A 14975-nucleotide genomic window follows, 5' to 3' on the forward strand; every position below is an offset into this window, starting at 1 on the left:
AGGGCCTTCTGACAGTTCCCTCACTGCGAGAAGCCAAGTTACAGGGAACCAGGCAGAGGGCCTTCTCAGTAGTGGCACCCACCCTGTGGAACGCCCTCCCACCAGATGTCAAAAAGAAAAACAACTACTAGACTTTTAGGAGACATCTGAAGGCAGCCCTGTTTAGGGAAGCTTTTAATGTTTAACAGACTATTGTATTTTAATATTTTGTTGGAAGCCGCCCAGAGTGGCTGGGGAAGGCCCTTCGAGCTGGACCTCAGTGTCCGGGCTGAACGATGGGGGTAGAGACGCTCCTTCGGGTATACTGGACCGAGGCCGTTTAGGGCTTTAAAGGTCAGCACCAACACTTTGAATTGTGCTCGGAAACATACTGGGAGCCAATGTAGGTCTTTCAAGACCGGTGTTATGTGGTCTCGGAGGCCGCTCCCAACAAACAAGGACACTGCGCTTTTTTGGAATCCCTCTTCTCAAAGATTTCTGCAAAGTGATGCTGAGCTTTCAAATTAAGGGCAGTTAATGAAAATGGATCAGCACTAGCTGTTTTGTGAGCCTTACTGCACACATTCAACAGGCTCATTAAGAAGATGTTTCGTTGTCTCTGTCTGAGATCTGTGCTCCATCTTGCTATTGGACTCTCTCGTCAGGTATTTTGTGGGTTGACCATAGCATTTGGAATTATTAATGGTGATAATGCATTTCCAGGCTCTGCTTGCAAGTGTGTTGCTGCACCCACACTTGACGCCCCCACGTCAAAATAAATTTCTATTTTGCTAGAGGAATAAAAATGCATCCCTCCCCCCTCCCTTTAGCAGAGATGCTCTGCCCTGCAGAATCCCTGAGTTGCATCAAGCTAGAGAGAAAACTGTGCTGCAGAAGCAAAATTTTCAATCTCAAGAGTATTGGCTGGTGAGCGTTTGGACGTTTTCCAAAAGCAGAGCTGGTGCACCGTCAGTCTCAATTAAAGATGCCTTTCCATAAAGAATATGCTTCTACTTACTTGAATTCATAGAATAATATAATAGAATCATAGAATTGTAGAGTTGGAAAGGACCCTGAGGGTCATCTAGTCCAAACCCCTACAATGCAGGAATCTGAACTAAAGAATCCATTAAGTAGTTCATCAACTACTCGTCTCCCACAGATTTGGCAAAAAACGTCTTGCCAAAAGGTCGTCCAGCCCAGCACTCCAGCAGCCATTATGATACCCCTCAAAGCTCACAATCAAGGTAGGAAGGTGGCTTACCTTTTTCCTCTTCTTTGTCACCAACATTGGGGGTATTGTTGACATCCGTCTGTCTCAAGAGATATGGGGGCCTCCCTGGGGCACAAGCCCAGACAGTGTGCATGGAAGTTCTAGGTTGCACAAACAAGACCCTCCTCTTGGCCTCGCTGATGTGGTCCAAAGGAAAGCAGAGCAATACGTTTAGCATCAGCTTGGCTGCAGGAGTTGCCAGACGGAGGCACACAAGGCCCCCACCTGCCAGCATTTTCATTCTCTCCTGTTGCTGGATGTGTGATTGTTACAACACATGTCTGTGTTTACATTCCATGCTTGGAAAGTGTGGGAAATGGAAGCCAGTCCTATCTCTTCCATTGTATTGTACTTTTGTACTCTCTCTCTCTCGGAGAAGATGTGAGAGGACGCCATGATTGTTTTGTCCTGTATATATTGCTTAATAAATTACTGAGATGCCACACCTCATAGCCTCAGCTTCCAGCTTTACTCTGCTGTTTAAGTGTGCACATATCTTGGGATATGTGGCACTGCTGTGCAACAGGACTGAAGAGTTATGACCGTCCTGTGCTGCATTCCAGAGGAAGATGCCCGGAGAGGTTTGTCTCAATCTGGGGGCTGTGCGGTGCCCCCCGGCACTTCCGATACCACCCAACCATTTTAGGGGCTCTGCTCCGGATTTGTGTAGGGTTGGCTCCTTAGCCTCTTCTTCTCCTGAAGATATCCCGCAAGGCAGAGGAGGTTTAGGATCCGTTTTCCTTCTCCAAGATGGGTTCCCTCCCCAGGTTGACAAGCCCCATCTTTCCCCCTCCTCCCTCTACAGCATGTGCACAAACTGCCTTCTTGACTATTGGTCTCAATCTGCCAAAGCCTGCCTTTGCATGGAGGTGAATACTGCCTCTAGTTATGAAGGCTATGTTTAGCTGCTGATGGATCTACTCCAGGGGGTGGGAGTCTGGTCTGGAGCCTGCATGTGGCCATATAGACATCTATAACTGACCCATGGGAACATTCCAAGGCCAGATAACCCCACCCCAAGCCGTACCTTTCATATCCTACCTGGCTAGAATATGTTCTTCAACTCTGATAAAGCCTCTTCCTTGCCTGGATGGGGGGCAGAGATGAGTGTGTGCAGCCTAGGTAGCACTTACATTCATTGCTCTGCTTACTTTTGCTTCTGGCCCACCCCACCCCCGGCTTTTGAATCATGCACCCCACCCGAGATTAGCTAGATGGGAATGTGATGCCTGGGATGCAAAAGATTTCATTACCTCTAATCTACACTGTAAGGTTTTCTTTCGCTGTCTTAAAGGCATCAAATGTAGCGTTTTTCACTGTATCTTGTGTTAGGAAATGCTATCAGTCATGAAACCTCATGTTGTCACACATAATTAAAAGCTCCTGTGAGACTGAAGCATCCACCTGCTGGAGGTGGTGTCAGAGACCTACTGTGTGCCGGAATGAATCACTGCTCTGGCCCTGCCACCTTCCACTCAGTCTTCATTAAGGGCAGTTTTCCCCGCTGTCTTACTGCATTAGGTGTGATCGGATAAGTCAATTATTCCCAGCACAATTACCCACTCCGAGGAGGCTGGCCGCCGCATCTCTGAACGAATCACTGTTCAGGGCTTCTCACTGTCAAGTTGCTTTTTGCTGGGAGCAGAGACTGGCTTGAATTGGGTGTGGCTGGGTCACAGCCAACTCAGGCTTGGGGAAGATAAAATAGCTCTGGTTTGTGAGTATATGTTCAATCCCCAGCAACTACTCTGGTGAAAACCATCAGGCAGCAGGTAATGGGAAAAGCCTCTGCGTGAAACTCCCAGGAGCTACCGGTCAGACGAAACAATACTGGACCAGACAGACAAGTTTAAGATAGCTTCCTATGTTCCTCAGTCCCTGAAGATGAAAAACACCATCTAAGGGCATAAAGTCATTCTCAGCATCTTAAAAGTGGCTTCTGGGGCCAACGAAGACATTACAAAATAAAGAATTCTTTTTTAAAAAAAGGTGCTATGTATGCTCTAAACTCCAGTTAATTTTTTTAACGAGGCCAAAACATTGCCAGAAATGTCCCCAGCTGCCCTGCATGTGACGTGGCTAATCAAATTTCCCAGATTTGGCCACTAACATCTGTTTGTTTTGTGATCTGCATCTGATACTCCCACAAATGGCTGTGCTTCTTGCTGCCTTCAAAGCAGGAGGGTGATGTCAATTTTTCAATCAGCAGAGGCTAGTTAAAAAGCAATAATGATGATGGCTGACACATTTCCATTAATGTACAAGATGTACACAGAGATAGATCACAGGGCTGCAGCTGCCAGAATAGTACAATGTGGCCCAAGGGGCCTGCAGCGAGAGGAACTGGAAAACAATGCTCTTTATTGCATTTTCAGGCTGCTTCGTAGTCTCAGGAGGGCCAGGGCACCTTTAGAATGGACCCAACAACATACAAAACCATAAATAAGAGCAGCTATTGAAACACTGTATAAGGAGGTGGAATGTGTTTGTTAGCGAAGGACCACGCCTGGCTGAAGACCAGCTTCCATACTACTTTCCTACTATTAGATGCCATCCTGGTGGCCAGAATGGCTGCGCCTTACCACCCTGGCTCCTCTGACGCTTTTATGCTGCTCTCATTCATTTTCATAGGGCTCACCCAGGAACTCCTGTGCCCATGGGGCAGATCTGTCTCTTTTCCATTCTGCTGCCCTTAACAACCACCAGTGGGTATTCATTCATCTGAGCTCATGGTAAGGTCTCCAACCCAGAACAAAGGTCCTGCACAAATTTGCACCCATGCCTTCCGAAGTTTCACTCTCACGCCTTCCGCATTGCTCCTGCATTGCCGAGGTCTTTATTATTTCATCCCATATACCTGCTCTCTCAACCTTAATCTTAGCCAAATCTGTGCGCAGCCATGTTTGCTTGCATTCTTGCCACATATCCCAGGGCTTCTCTCCTCCTCCTCCTTTGTTTTTAGACTATAAGCTCCTTAAAGCAGGAAACATTTCCTATAAAGACATGGTGGTTGTTGTCACTTAAAAACAACACCTATTAGTCCATATGCATCTATTGTTTTCTTTATCATCTAACAAGCCCAATTTTGCTAGATAAAATAGAGTGAAATTGAATTCCAGACCGAGGGGTAATTTGATACTGTTCTGTTAAGGCACAAGGTGATAACAGCCGCAGAGGTGTCACATAATTACAAGCAGTAAAACCGCAGTGGAAAATCACACACAGTGGAGGGAGGCAGATGGACAAATATTTATTTGGCAAGTTCAACTTAACATATGATTTGAGTTTCACCAGCATATATCAGCATATACATACAACGGACCAAATTCTGCTCTCAATTTATAACAGTTTTAAAACCAAAGAATGGTATAACTCATCTAACTGGGGTTTACACTTGATTTACAGGTGAAAGTTGGCCCATTGCAGATCTGATTTGGAGGGGGGAAATCTGCCTACGGTTTCCAGAAAAGGAGAAAGAGCTGGAAAACAGTCAGCATTTAAACTCTATCGCAAGTGCAATTGTGGAATCTAGTATGTTAATGGCTCAGAGATTAAGCACAGCTGGGGTTACACCAGCTTCCTTCGGAATACAGATCTGTGAAACAACGCAATAGGAAATGTACTTCTGGCCAGAAACTTAACAGTCTTCAGCATTCCAAAGTTACCCTTTTTCACTCGGGAGCGTGCAAGCAGGCAAACTGGGAGAGTGCCAAAGCAGATAATCCATTAAAGTTAACAAGGGGGAGGTTAGATCCTACATTTCTGTAATGGAACAGACTTCAAAAGTCACCTTGCACAGAGTGGCATCTATTAGGAAGCAGATGTTGCCAGAGAGCAGCAGCGGAGTGGACTGCAATCTGGAGAGAATGCATACACCTGCAGTTCAGAGCCGACACGTGCTGTTTCACAGGTATTATGGGAGAGTTCAGAAACGGAAGAGCAAAGATGATACAGAAACATTAGGCCATTTGTAAATGTTATCGGGCGCAATCAGGATAAGTGATCAGGATTAGTAGACCAGAGAGCACAATATTTTCTGGTCATCCAAAGCAAGGAGTAGGAGAAAGCCTGCCATTAAGCATCTGGCAACATGATGAAGAAAGCACAAAGCCACTTCTCTGGGTATTGGGTTAATGCTTCCTAGAAGGATAGACATGGAGGTCAGAGCAGGGATTTTCAGCAGGCAATGTCTCTAGTTTCCCACTAGACGGGCAACCTCTAAACAAAAGTGCACGGTCCTAATTTCTTGCCCCAGGAGTCAAGAGCACTGTGAGTTGATGCCAGATCAAAAGCTACATCGCATGAAAATGCGCACTTAGGGAACAAGGTGGTGTGAGGAGAAAGAGACTCTTCATGCAAATATCTGTGTCATTTGCTTAGAAGCAATTCCTCTACCGAAAAAAGAGATATCCTTGCAATGCTGCCATTTAACATATGTGATTAACACCATTTTGAATTAATTCAGACCCCAATGTGCATATGAAGAAGCCAACAGGAATTTACTTTCTGCTGCCCAATAACCACCACACTGTCTGTGGTTGAAATATGAAGCACTTCTTTATTAAGTGCTTTCTGTGGTTGGTGTGGGTTTCATATTGCAAATGTGATCCTGCTGATTAGACCTGAGTTTGCAGGTCAAAGGAGTCTGCATTACAAGCCTGCATTTCCGGTATATTTGAAAGTTTCTATAATATTGCTGAAAATTCAAGGAAGCGGCTTTAGGAATTCTGCCCAGCGCGTTCATATTGCAAGAATGTATTGGATGCCCCTCAGCTAGACAAGCATTAATATACTAGCTGTTATTCCATTTTAAGTCTACATCTTAAAAACTGATTGCTAAAGCCCAATGCTGCATTTCGGCAACAATGCAAGATCTTTGGGGGAAAGAGAAAGGAACGTTATTTTGTAAGAACCATATGCAAATAAGGAAAAATTGTGTTCCCTCGTATACTCATTCACTTCTTCTCAAATCAGCAAAATGAGCTTCCAGTAACTACCAGCTAATTGTGGGAAGTATTTGAATGCATTTCATGGGGAGGGAGAGAAATGAAAACATCAGACTGGAAACAACAAACTAAGGTCAAGTGGAGACAATGCCCGGCCTTCTGAGCATGGCGACTAATGCAATTTTATACGGTACATTTACATCTTAGTTTGGATCACGGGCTGCGCAGCACGGATGTGAACGCTGGGCAGGCAAAACCACGAGAGGGGAAGCTCCCTGCTGGAGTTGTCTTCGTGGAACTGGATGTTCAAGTAGAAATCACCCGTGTACAGAAACAGCAGGGCTCCAATGCACACCGAATTTTCTGTTGGCTTAACCTGCAAGAGATGGGGGGAGGGGAGGGAGATCAATAGTTAGAATCATAGGATTGTAGAGTTGGAAGGGACCCTCAGGGTCATCTAGTCCAACTCCCTGCAATGCAGGGATCTCAAGTAGATTATACATGACAGAAGTCATCCGATCTCTGCTTAAAAACCTCCAGTGAAGGGAGAGTCCATCACCTCCAGAGGGAGATTGTTCCAAAGTCAAACAGCTCTTACAGCCAGAAAGTTCTTCCTGGTGTTTACAGGAAAGGAGATTCCAACTAACTTGAATCCACCCTCCAGAGCAAGAGAAGCTTGCTCCATCCTCCATGTGACAACCCCTTGAAGATGGCTATCATATCTTCACTCGGTCTCCTCTCTTCCAGGCTAAACAGACCCAACTCCCTCAACCATTCCTCATAAGACTTGTTTTCCAGACCCCTGATCATGTTCCTTCCAAACATTTCGGTGGGTGGCGGGGATAAAACTTTTTAAAATGCAGCTGAGGATTACAGCTAAGTAGCAAAGCATTTACACACAGAAGGTTCCAGGTGCAATGTTTCCTATATCCAGGTGGAACTGGGAGAGGACTCCTGTCCAAGGCCCTGTAGTGAACATGGGTAACTGAGTGCCTGTCATTAGGAAGTGAAATGGGGTCACCTAAGGGCAGAAATTTCTACTTTCTTGGTGGGGACTCCTTATGTATTAATAACATATAAGATGGTGAATTAAAGGAAACAAATCTTTTTGGAAAAAAAAACAAAACCCTAAATGGCCTATGAAACTCCAGGGTTTCCAAAATGTCAATGTGTGGTTCTTTTCCCTTTTGTGAGTGGTGGTGGGAGATGACAAAATTGGAGGTGGGGTGAGAAACAAGAGGGAACTGGCCTGCTCAATCAGCCTGCATTTGGGAGGAGAAGAGGAGAAGACTGTGTGTGTGTGTGTGTGTGCTCGAGCGCGCGTGTGCGTGTGTGACCCTTGCTTCAGTTTATGGGGATGTATCCTGGAGTGAATAAAGATTCACTGCAAAACTTTGTCGTGGGTCCTATTTGTTCTTCCAAAATTCAGATGGATCACTGAAACCAAGCTCTGATGTCCCTTTATTATTATAGATCCAACTGAAACTACAAGTCTGGAGAATATCAACGGTAAAAATGGGGACACGTTGAAAGATGAGTTGCAGGTTGTTACAGACGGGATGAGAGCCATGAAGAATTGCACTGGTTTGCTTGCTTTTAAATTGGCAAGCGTCTGGTCTAGTGTAACCTATTACTCCGGTGGGGGGGGGGGGATATTGGCACAAAGTGGAAGGGTTATTACTAAAGTAGCTGGATTTAGGCAGCCAAGAGAATGCCAAAGGGAACATCAATCAAGGTAAAAGTGAGGGGTTGGGGAGAGGGGGGAGAACTTGGCTCTTTCATAGCTTTGATTCTGGAACAAAGAGCAGCAGTAGGCACACAAGTGATGAAGAAGAAGAAGAAGAAGAAGAAGAAGAAGAAGAAGAAGAAGAAGAAGAAGAAGAAGAAGTGGTGTTTGGATTTGATATCCCGCTTTATCACTACCCGAAGGAGTCTCAAAGCGGCTAACATTCTCCTTTCCCTTCCTCCCCCACAACAAACACTCTGTGAGGTGAATGGGGCTAAGAGACTTCACAGAAGGGTGACTAGCCCAAGGTCAGCAGCTGCATGTGGAGGAGTGGAGACGTGAACCCGGTTCACCAGATTGCAAGTCCACCACTCTTAACCACTACACCACTACTCCACTACTGGCTCTCATGAAGGCCCAAATTATTTTGTCAGGGTCACCTAGCTGTAGCACTTGAAGAATCCAGATACCGGTAGTAGAAACCAGAGAGCTAACCATCCTCTGCCTCTGGTGGCTGTTTTAGTTATAGTTTAAACAACCACCTGAGGCAAGATCAGCTTAGCTTTTGGTCTAGCAATACTCTGTAAAGAGGTTTGGTTTGGACTTCCCTGACTGCTCTCTAAGGGCCTTTCGTTTTATTACACCATACAGACCCAGGTTTGCTAATGAAAGCACCCTCCGCAAGAAGCACAGTCAATCTCGGCTTCATAATGAGTGCGTGTGCACGAGATACATCTTTTCAAATACAAGGTTAACTTCACTTGCAGTTCGGATTTGCATTTCTAATGGGAAAAGAGCACTTAAGTGCACAGTGGAGACGTTTCACAGAGATGAAATGTGTGACTTGGCTCCAATTCATCTTTTCTCCACCTCCTTTCAGAGGGTTAGTTTCCAGTTTCCAGCAGTGGCTGCAATAATAATATAACAAGAGCCACTACATTCACCCAGTCAATGTGCAGGCAGCTGAAATCACCCATTAATGCAACATTTTCTCCTTCAGTTACTGCCTTGATGTCTTTCTTCATCTCAAGGGTTTGGGATGAGAGCAGCATCCATCACAATTCTGTGCATGTGTATATTCCTCTGCCCTGTCTATATTATAGAGCTCATATCCAAGGATAACTATACTTCCCTGGTTCTCACTGTTCCACTAGTCTTCTTAGAAGTTTTATGTTCTATTTTAGCACCAAGCACTCAAATTCCTCTATTACAGGTTGGAGGCTTATGGAATTAGCATGGAAACACCTGAACACTGTGTTCCTCTCCCTTTGTGGAGCAATTTTTCCTACGGCACTCTGGCCCCTTCAAACAGTTCTCACTTGGTTTTGTAGGCTCATTGCCAAGTTCTACTGTATCTCCAACTTGGAGAACCTCAAACATTTATTTACACCAGCAACCTTAATGGTGGAGGCACCCCAAAGGGAATGATCCCTGCTTCCTGAAGGCTTTCTACAGGAAATCAGCTGAAAAGCTGCTCTGCAATTATGATATTAATAACACTCCAATTCAATCGCAATTCATGTCAGAGGAGAAAATCAAACTTGGCAAACTTGGCTTAACTTGAGCAGTTCAAACCACTCATCAAAGCGCACAAACATTTGTGACTTCCTTCCACAAGTGCTTCCCATAAGTACTTTGAGGAAGGAGGTCACCGCTTGCCACTTTGCAACCTTTTCCCCATGTGTGGACCCGGAGTCAAGCACGTTCATGTAGCATGTAACTGGATGAGACTGGATAGCTCAGTCGGTAGAGCACAAGACTCTTAATCCCAGGTTCGTGGGTTCGGGGCTCACGTTGGTTGGAAGACTCCTGCATTGCAGGGGGTTGGACTAGATGACCCCATGACCCATTCCAATTCTACAATTCTATGATTGAGCAGGGGGACTGTGCATAAAACAGTAAATTCTAAACTGAAAGTTGGAAGGCTAAAAGTTTTTCTTAAGTTAAGATTTTTTAAAGGTGGCTGATATAGGTATATAAACTCTGGGATACCCTCTAGGAAGCAGATACATATAGCACTGAAGTCTACTTCTTGACCTGTAATGCAACGGATGAGGTATGCCAAGATACCTTTCACATAAAACTTGTGCTTATCTTTTCAACATTCCAAAACAGAACCAGACAGCATACGGTTATTTATGGATTTACCGTATCGATATATAGGGTGTTGGATCCAACGAAAGTGATGCCATCTTGGAGATCATAGTTGTGGACGCCATTTTGGTAATCTTGGTAGGGGATCACTGTGAGAGAGAAGGGGCCTACGCTGCGCTTGCTCCAGTTGGTAAGCTTCACTTCCAGCTTCACCGTGTCCCCGACTGTGCAATCTGCTACAACATCGCAGTCACAGAGCTTTCCCTCCACTGACACATCTGCGAAGCAAAGACCAAAAACAACAAACTCATTAGGTTGTGCTTCAGGAACTTTGAATCCTTATCGGTCTCACTGCACCAAAATAAACCAACTAAAATTAGAAAGTTCACACGCCGGAACCACATCTACCCAGCAATGTATAAAACATTTTTCTATACTGTGTAAACATTGCACTTTATCACCCTTTATCACGACTTTCAACACCTTGTGATTACAGGTGAAACTCGAAAAATTAGAATATCGTGGGAAGGTTCATTTCTTTTAGTAATTCAACTTAAAAGGTGAAACTAATATATGAGATAGACTCATGACATGCAAAGCGAGATATGTCAAGCCTTTGTTTCTTATAATTGCGATGATTATGGCGTACAGCTGATGAGAACCCCAAATTAACAATCTCAACTTTGGGGTTTTCATCAGTTGTACGCCGTAATCATCACAATTATAACAAACAAAGGCTTGACATATCTCGCTTTGCATGTCATGAGTTTATCTCATATATTAAACTCCAGTAGCTAATGAAAACAATTGCTTACATAAATGGACTTTTCCACGATATTCTAATTTTTTCGAGTTTCTCCTGTATGTTTGGGAGAAGATGCATAATGACTAATGAGTTTTGAATTGTTGGTTCTAGAACTAACACACTGGACACCTGAATAGACATTTGGGCAATGCCAAGAATAAACCACCTGGTTTTCAGGGTGACTTTTAAGAGCAGAGTAATATGTGCAGCCAAATTTGCAATGTAACACATATATTCACCAGTACCCATGAAGCAAAAGAAAACAGCTTTCTAAATGCTACTATACTAAGAAAAGCTTGCCTAGATTTTTTCCCCCAGCACGCACTCAGTCTGTTTTCCATTTTTTTACTCTGCAATATGAGTGGGAAGATGGAAGCATGCTTCTAAGGTACTGGAATATCTTTTATCGCAACCCTACTCACTAGCAGCTGTCTTCGCTAAGTCACACACGTCTCTGGAAAAGAGACTGAAAGTGATGTTTCCCCCACTTTGCACGTGGTTCACGTTCAGGAGAGGAATCACACAGAATCGTAGAGTTGGAAGTGACCCTGAGAAACATCGAGCCCACCCCCTGCCATGCAGGTATATGCAACTGTCTCTTACGGGGATTGAACCTGTGACCTTGGCATTGTCAGCACCACACCAACTGAGCTATCGCTAATACCTGTTTTCAGCATCCCAAAAATAAAGTATTTTTTAAATAAATAAAATAAAATATAAAAAAACCAGCTACCATCCCCATCCTAGATCTCTGTGCACTCTCTCCAAATGTCACAAAGTTGCATTTCTACATACTTTTGAAATGTTTCCTCTTGTGAAATGTATCACAGTGCCAAATGAGAAGTAATATGGCAGATATGTGACCAGGACCTTGTGGACTTCCCATGGGCATTTGGCTATTCACAGAATGTTGGACTAGGTGGACAACAGGGCTCTTTTATGTTCTTGCTGGTGCCAAACAACTGAAACTGGCATTCAGAATCGACAATGGACTATCAAACCATTATTGAAAGCTGACCAGTCAGGTGGGCCATACAACCTGCACTCCAACAATGATGAACGAGACATAACTTTCCCTTTTCTTTTGTTGGTACCCAACATCACAACACATGCAACTGTTCCAAGCATCCTTCCTCCATAGCCAATTAAACTATAAAGGTCACAAGACAGTAACCTCTAATCAAACCCATTTATTTCATATTCTTCACAGCCAATTAGTCTGATTGATTTAGGGCGTGTATGTGCAGAGGCACTAATTATTTCCTGAACTCAGCCACAGTACTAGCCACCTATAAAAGTGTAAAGACAGCAGCTCCTGTAAAATGATCAAAGTATGTTTGCACAAGCCTATGCGGGTAGCAGAATATTACGGTAAGGCACCTTCAGAGACGGTCAAATGGGAACATCAAAAGTATTTCAAAGTTTCATTCTTCCCTTGACACAGAAGAAGCCCATTGCACCACATGGACCTGTTTTCATATTTTTCAGCAGCGAATGGAAGAAAGAGCTTCATGCACAGAGTCCTGTTGGTGTCGTTGCTACTTGCTAACACAGGTGGCATATAAAAGCTGAAATTACTCTTGGTGTTGCTTTGAGAGTAAATCGCTGTTGGCTCTAACATGTAGAAGCTCTACATCTTTAGTACAGCAGCCCAACGGTGAGTGCTATATTCATCTTGCTCAGATTCAGATGTGTTTAAAAAAAATGGCCGTTAACATTTCAGAAAACGAGAAGAAAGTGAAGTTGAACATCACTGCAGAAATTCAAACCATAAGGGGAGGAACACAATGGATATATCTGACTTTCATGGAAGGAAGAGTTGTGTGCAGCAGAGCACAATCAATGGACTGAACTGCACTGTCAAAAGAGTGAACCAGCAGTAAATCACACTGTTCAAAGTTGAAGTTAACCCTTTATTAGCAAAAACATGATCTTCACAACTTGGCTGAGTGTCAAGGCTAATGAACACAGCAGCTCACAGGTCTGGCCCCCTGAATCAGTTGCCAAGACACTATCTAAGTCCCTTCCCTTCCTCTCCAGGGCTTTCCCCAAGCAATTGTAGACTATGCCTGCATGCAGCCAAGCTCTCCTCTGCCCTTTTCATGCCTCTGATGGTTCTGGGAGACAAGTGGTGGAGGGGAGCTTGTCATAGCAGGAGGGGAAGACACCTATGACTCTTCATCAGCTTGACTCATCTGTGCTTCTTGGCCTCCCTCATCCCACTCTCATGCTTCAGCTTCAGCCTCTGATTCTGGACTTCTCTCTACCACAGACACTCCCTGCTCACTAAGCCCTGTTACCTCTTCAGCTTCCAACACCTCCTCTTCCCAGTCTTCTCCCTCTGTCCAATTATCATTGTGCCACCACCACTCTCTGGGCTCTGAGTCTTCTTCTCTTGGCGGCAGGGGCTGAGGAAAGAGGGTGTGGTGGGGGCAGACCACCCTTGGTGTCTTCGCTGATGGGGTGACATGTGGCGTGCTGCCCGCCCATGACTCCCAAACCTGCCCAAAGCCGTTGGGGGAAGGGGGCAGCTGCACCACTTTGCTGGCGGCATTCCCCCCTTCATTTTGACAGTGGGGGGAGGCTTAGGAGTCATGGGCGGGTGGCATGCCAAATGTCCTCCATCGGAGGCTCACTCTGCCCCTGTGGGCTGCTCACTCTGCCCCCGGCTGTAGGACGTGCACGCCACTCTGTGCACCCGAGCGGCTATCCCGCATCTGGGAGGGCACCTACCGCACCCCACGGGAGTGTGCCCGCCCTGGGCAGCGCAGGCATATGCTCCGCCACTACTTGGCAATACCTCGGCTGGTTCTTCCCACTATTCCTCTGCGTCCAACCAGCCCATGACCTGCACAACGTGTTTATTCTCTGGCTTTCAACCTGAATCCGGGGAGGAAGACTGTGCCTGCCTCCATGTTTCACACCACACACCAAAATTTCTCAGATCAGGCCAACTCCACACACTGAATGACTACAAACACTTAAATGGGCCCAAGAACTGCTAAAGGCAGAAACGGAAGTTCACAGAGGACAGGCCTGTCAATGGCTCTTTGCCATGATAGCTGAATTGGACCCCCAGGTTCAGAGATTGTATGGCAACCTTTGAAAACTATGTGCTGAGGAGGGTTGTTGTTTTCATGCTCTCCTGGTGGGCTTCAAGAAGCTTCTAGTTGTTCATTGTTGGGAAGAGGATGGTGGGATACATAGGCCAAGGGTGGGAAAATATTTTGCAACATGTGACCCATGTTTCCTCATGGCCAACCTTTCTGGGACCTCATGCTACCAGTCTGCACACATTGTACACACCTACATAATGCACACACAAATACAAGACTCTCTCAACCTATGTACCAATTAGGTATTCATGATACTGCAGCTGGACAGGGGGAGAGGGTTCACTCGCATTACATTTTTACTGTAATCTTGAACATATACAGGAGTAAGCCTTTAAATCTTACTAAGAATCATGCCTACTGACAGCTATTTGCTCTCCTCTCCACTGAAATATAAAATCAAAGCTGATACTCACAGTGCATTGTAGAACCCTGCTGGTGTTAAGTGCCAACTGCTAGTAATTATAGCAATAGCATTATGCTGCTATTTCTAATGCAACTTTATTATTAAGGAAGACCCTTTGCTTAAAAATCACAGCAAAGCAACAGGTATATCTAGGTGAGATGAGTCACATGTATGGATAAAAAAAAGCTGTGAAATGTTTAAACAAGTGTTTCACTGCCACTATCAGCTCCTGTATAGTGAGTTGTAAGAGCACACATTAAGATCTACAATGACACCAGCTGTGCTTGCCATTTTATTAGCTGCTAACTAGCACAGGTTAGAAAAGTGACCTCAACCTGCTTCTTTCTTTCTTTCTTTCTTTCTTTCTTTCTTTCTTTCTTTCTTTCTTTCTTTCTTTCTTTCTTTCTCTCTCTCTCTCTCTCTCTCTCTCTCTCTCTCTCTTTCCTCCTCCCTTCCTTTCTCTTTGCTTACAATTCATCCTGAACTTGGAACAGAACATGGGGACGACCCAGTTGGTCGCCAGATTCTGTATTCAGATCTGCAGACACAGACCATCCCCAGATCCAATCTAGTTGGTTAAGAAAATCCCCAAACCCAGCTCCGGGGGCGATCCAGGGTCAGTTCCCTGCGGTA

The 14975-nt window shown here is 44.9% G+C and overlaps 1 protein-coding gene across 3 annotated transcripts in view; it reads right to left on the reverse strand.

Annotated features, from left to right (window-relative positions):
• Nucleotides 1-4481: 4481 nt before the first annotated feature.
• The window catches only part of TRAPPC9 (trafficking protein particle complex 9), a 250915-nt gene continuing 240421 nt past the window's right edge, over nt 4482-14975 (reverse strand). For all 3 annotated transcript variants that reach the window (XM_033155899.1, XM_033155897.1, XM_033155898.1), the window contains 2 exons: nt 10073-10296; nt 4482-6574 (listed from right to left, as the gene is read on the reverse strand). In XM_033155899.1, coding sequence (XP_033011790.1) covers nt 6395-6574; nt 10073-10296 — 404 coding nt within the window. In that variant the 3' untranslated portion in view covers nt 4482-6394. The remainder of the gene's footprint in view (nt 6575-10072; nt 10297-14975) is intronic.

Source organism: Lacerta agilis, chromosome 7, assembly GCF_009819535.1.
Source record: "Lacerta agilis isolate rLacAgi1 chromosome 7, rLacAgi1.pri, whole genome shotgun sequence".
In the NCBI taxonomy this organism is placed as follows: Eukaryota; Metazoa; Chordata; class Lepidosauria; order Squamata; family Lacertidae; genus Lacerta; species Lacerta agilis.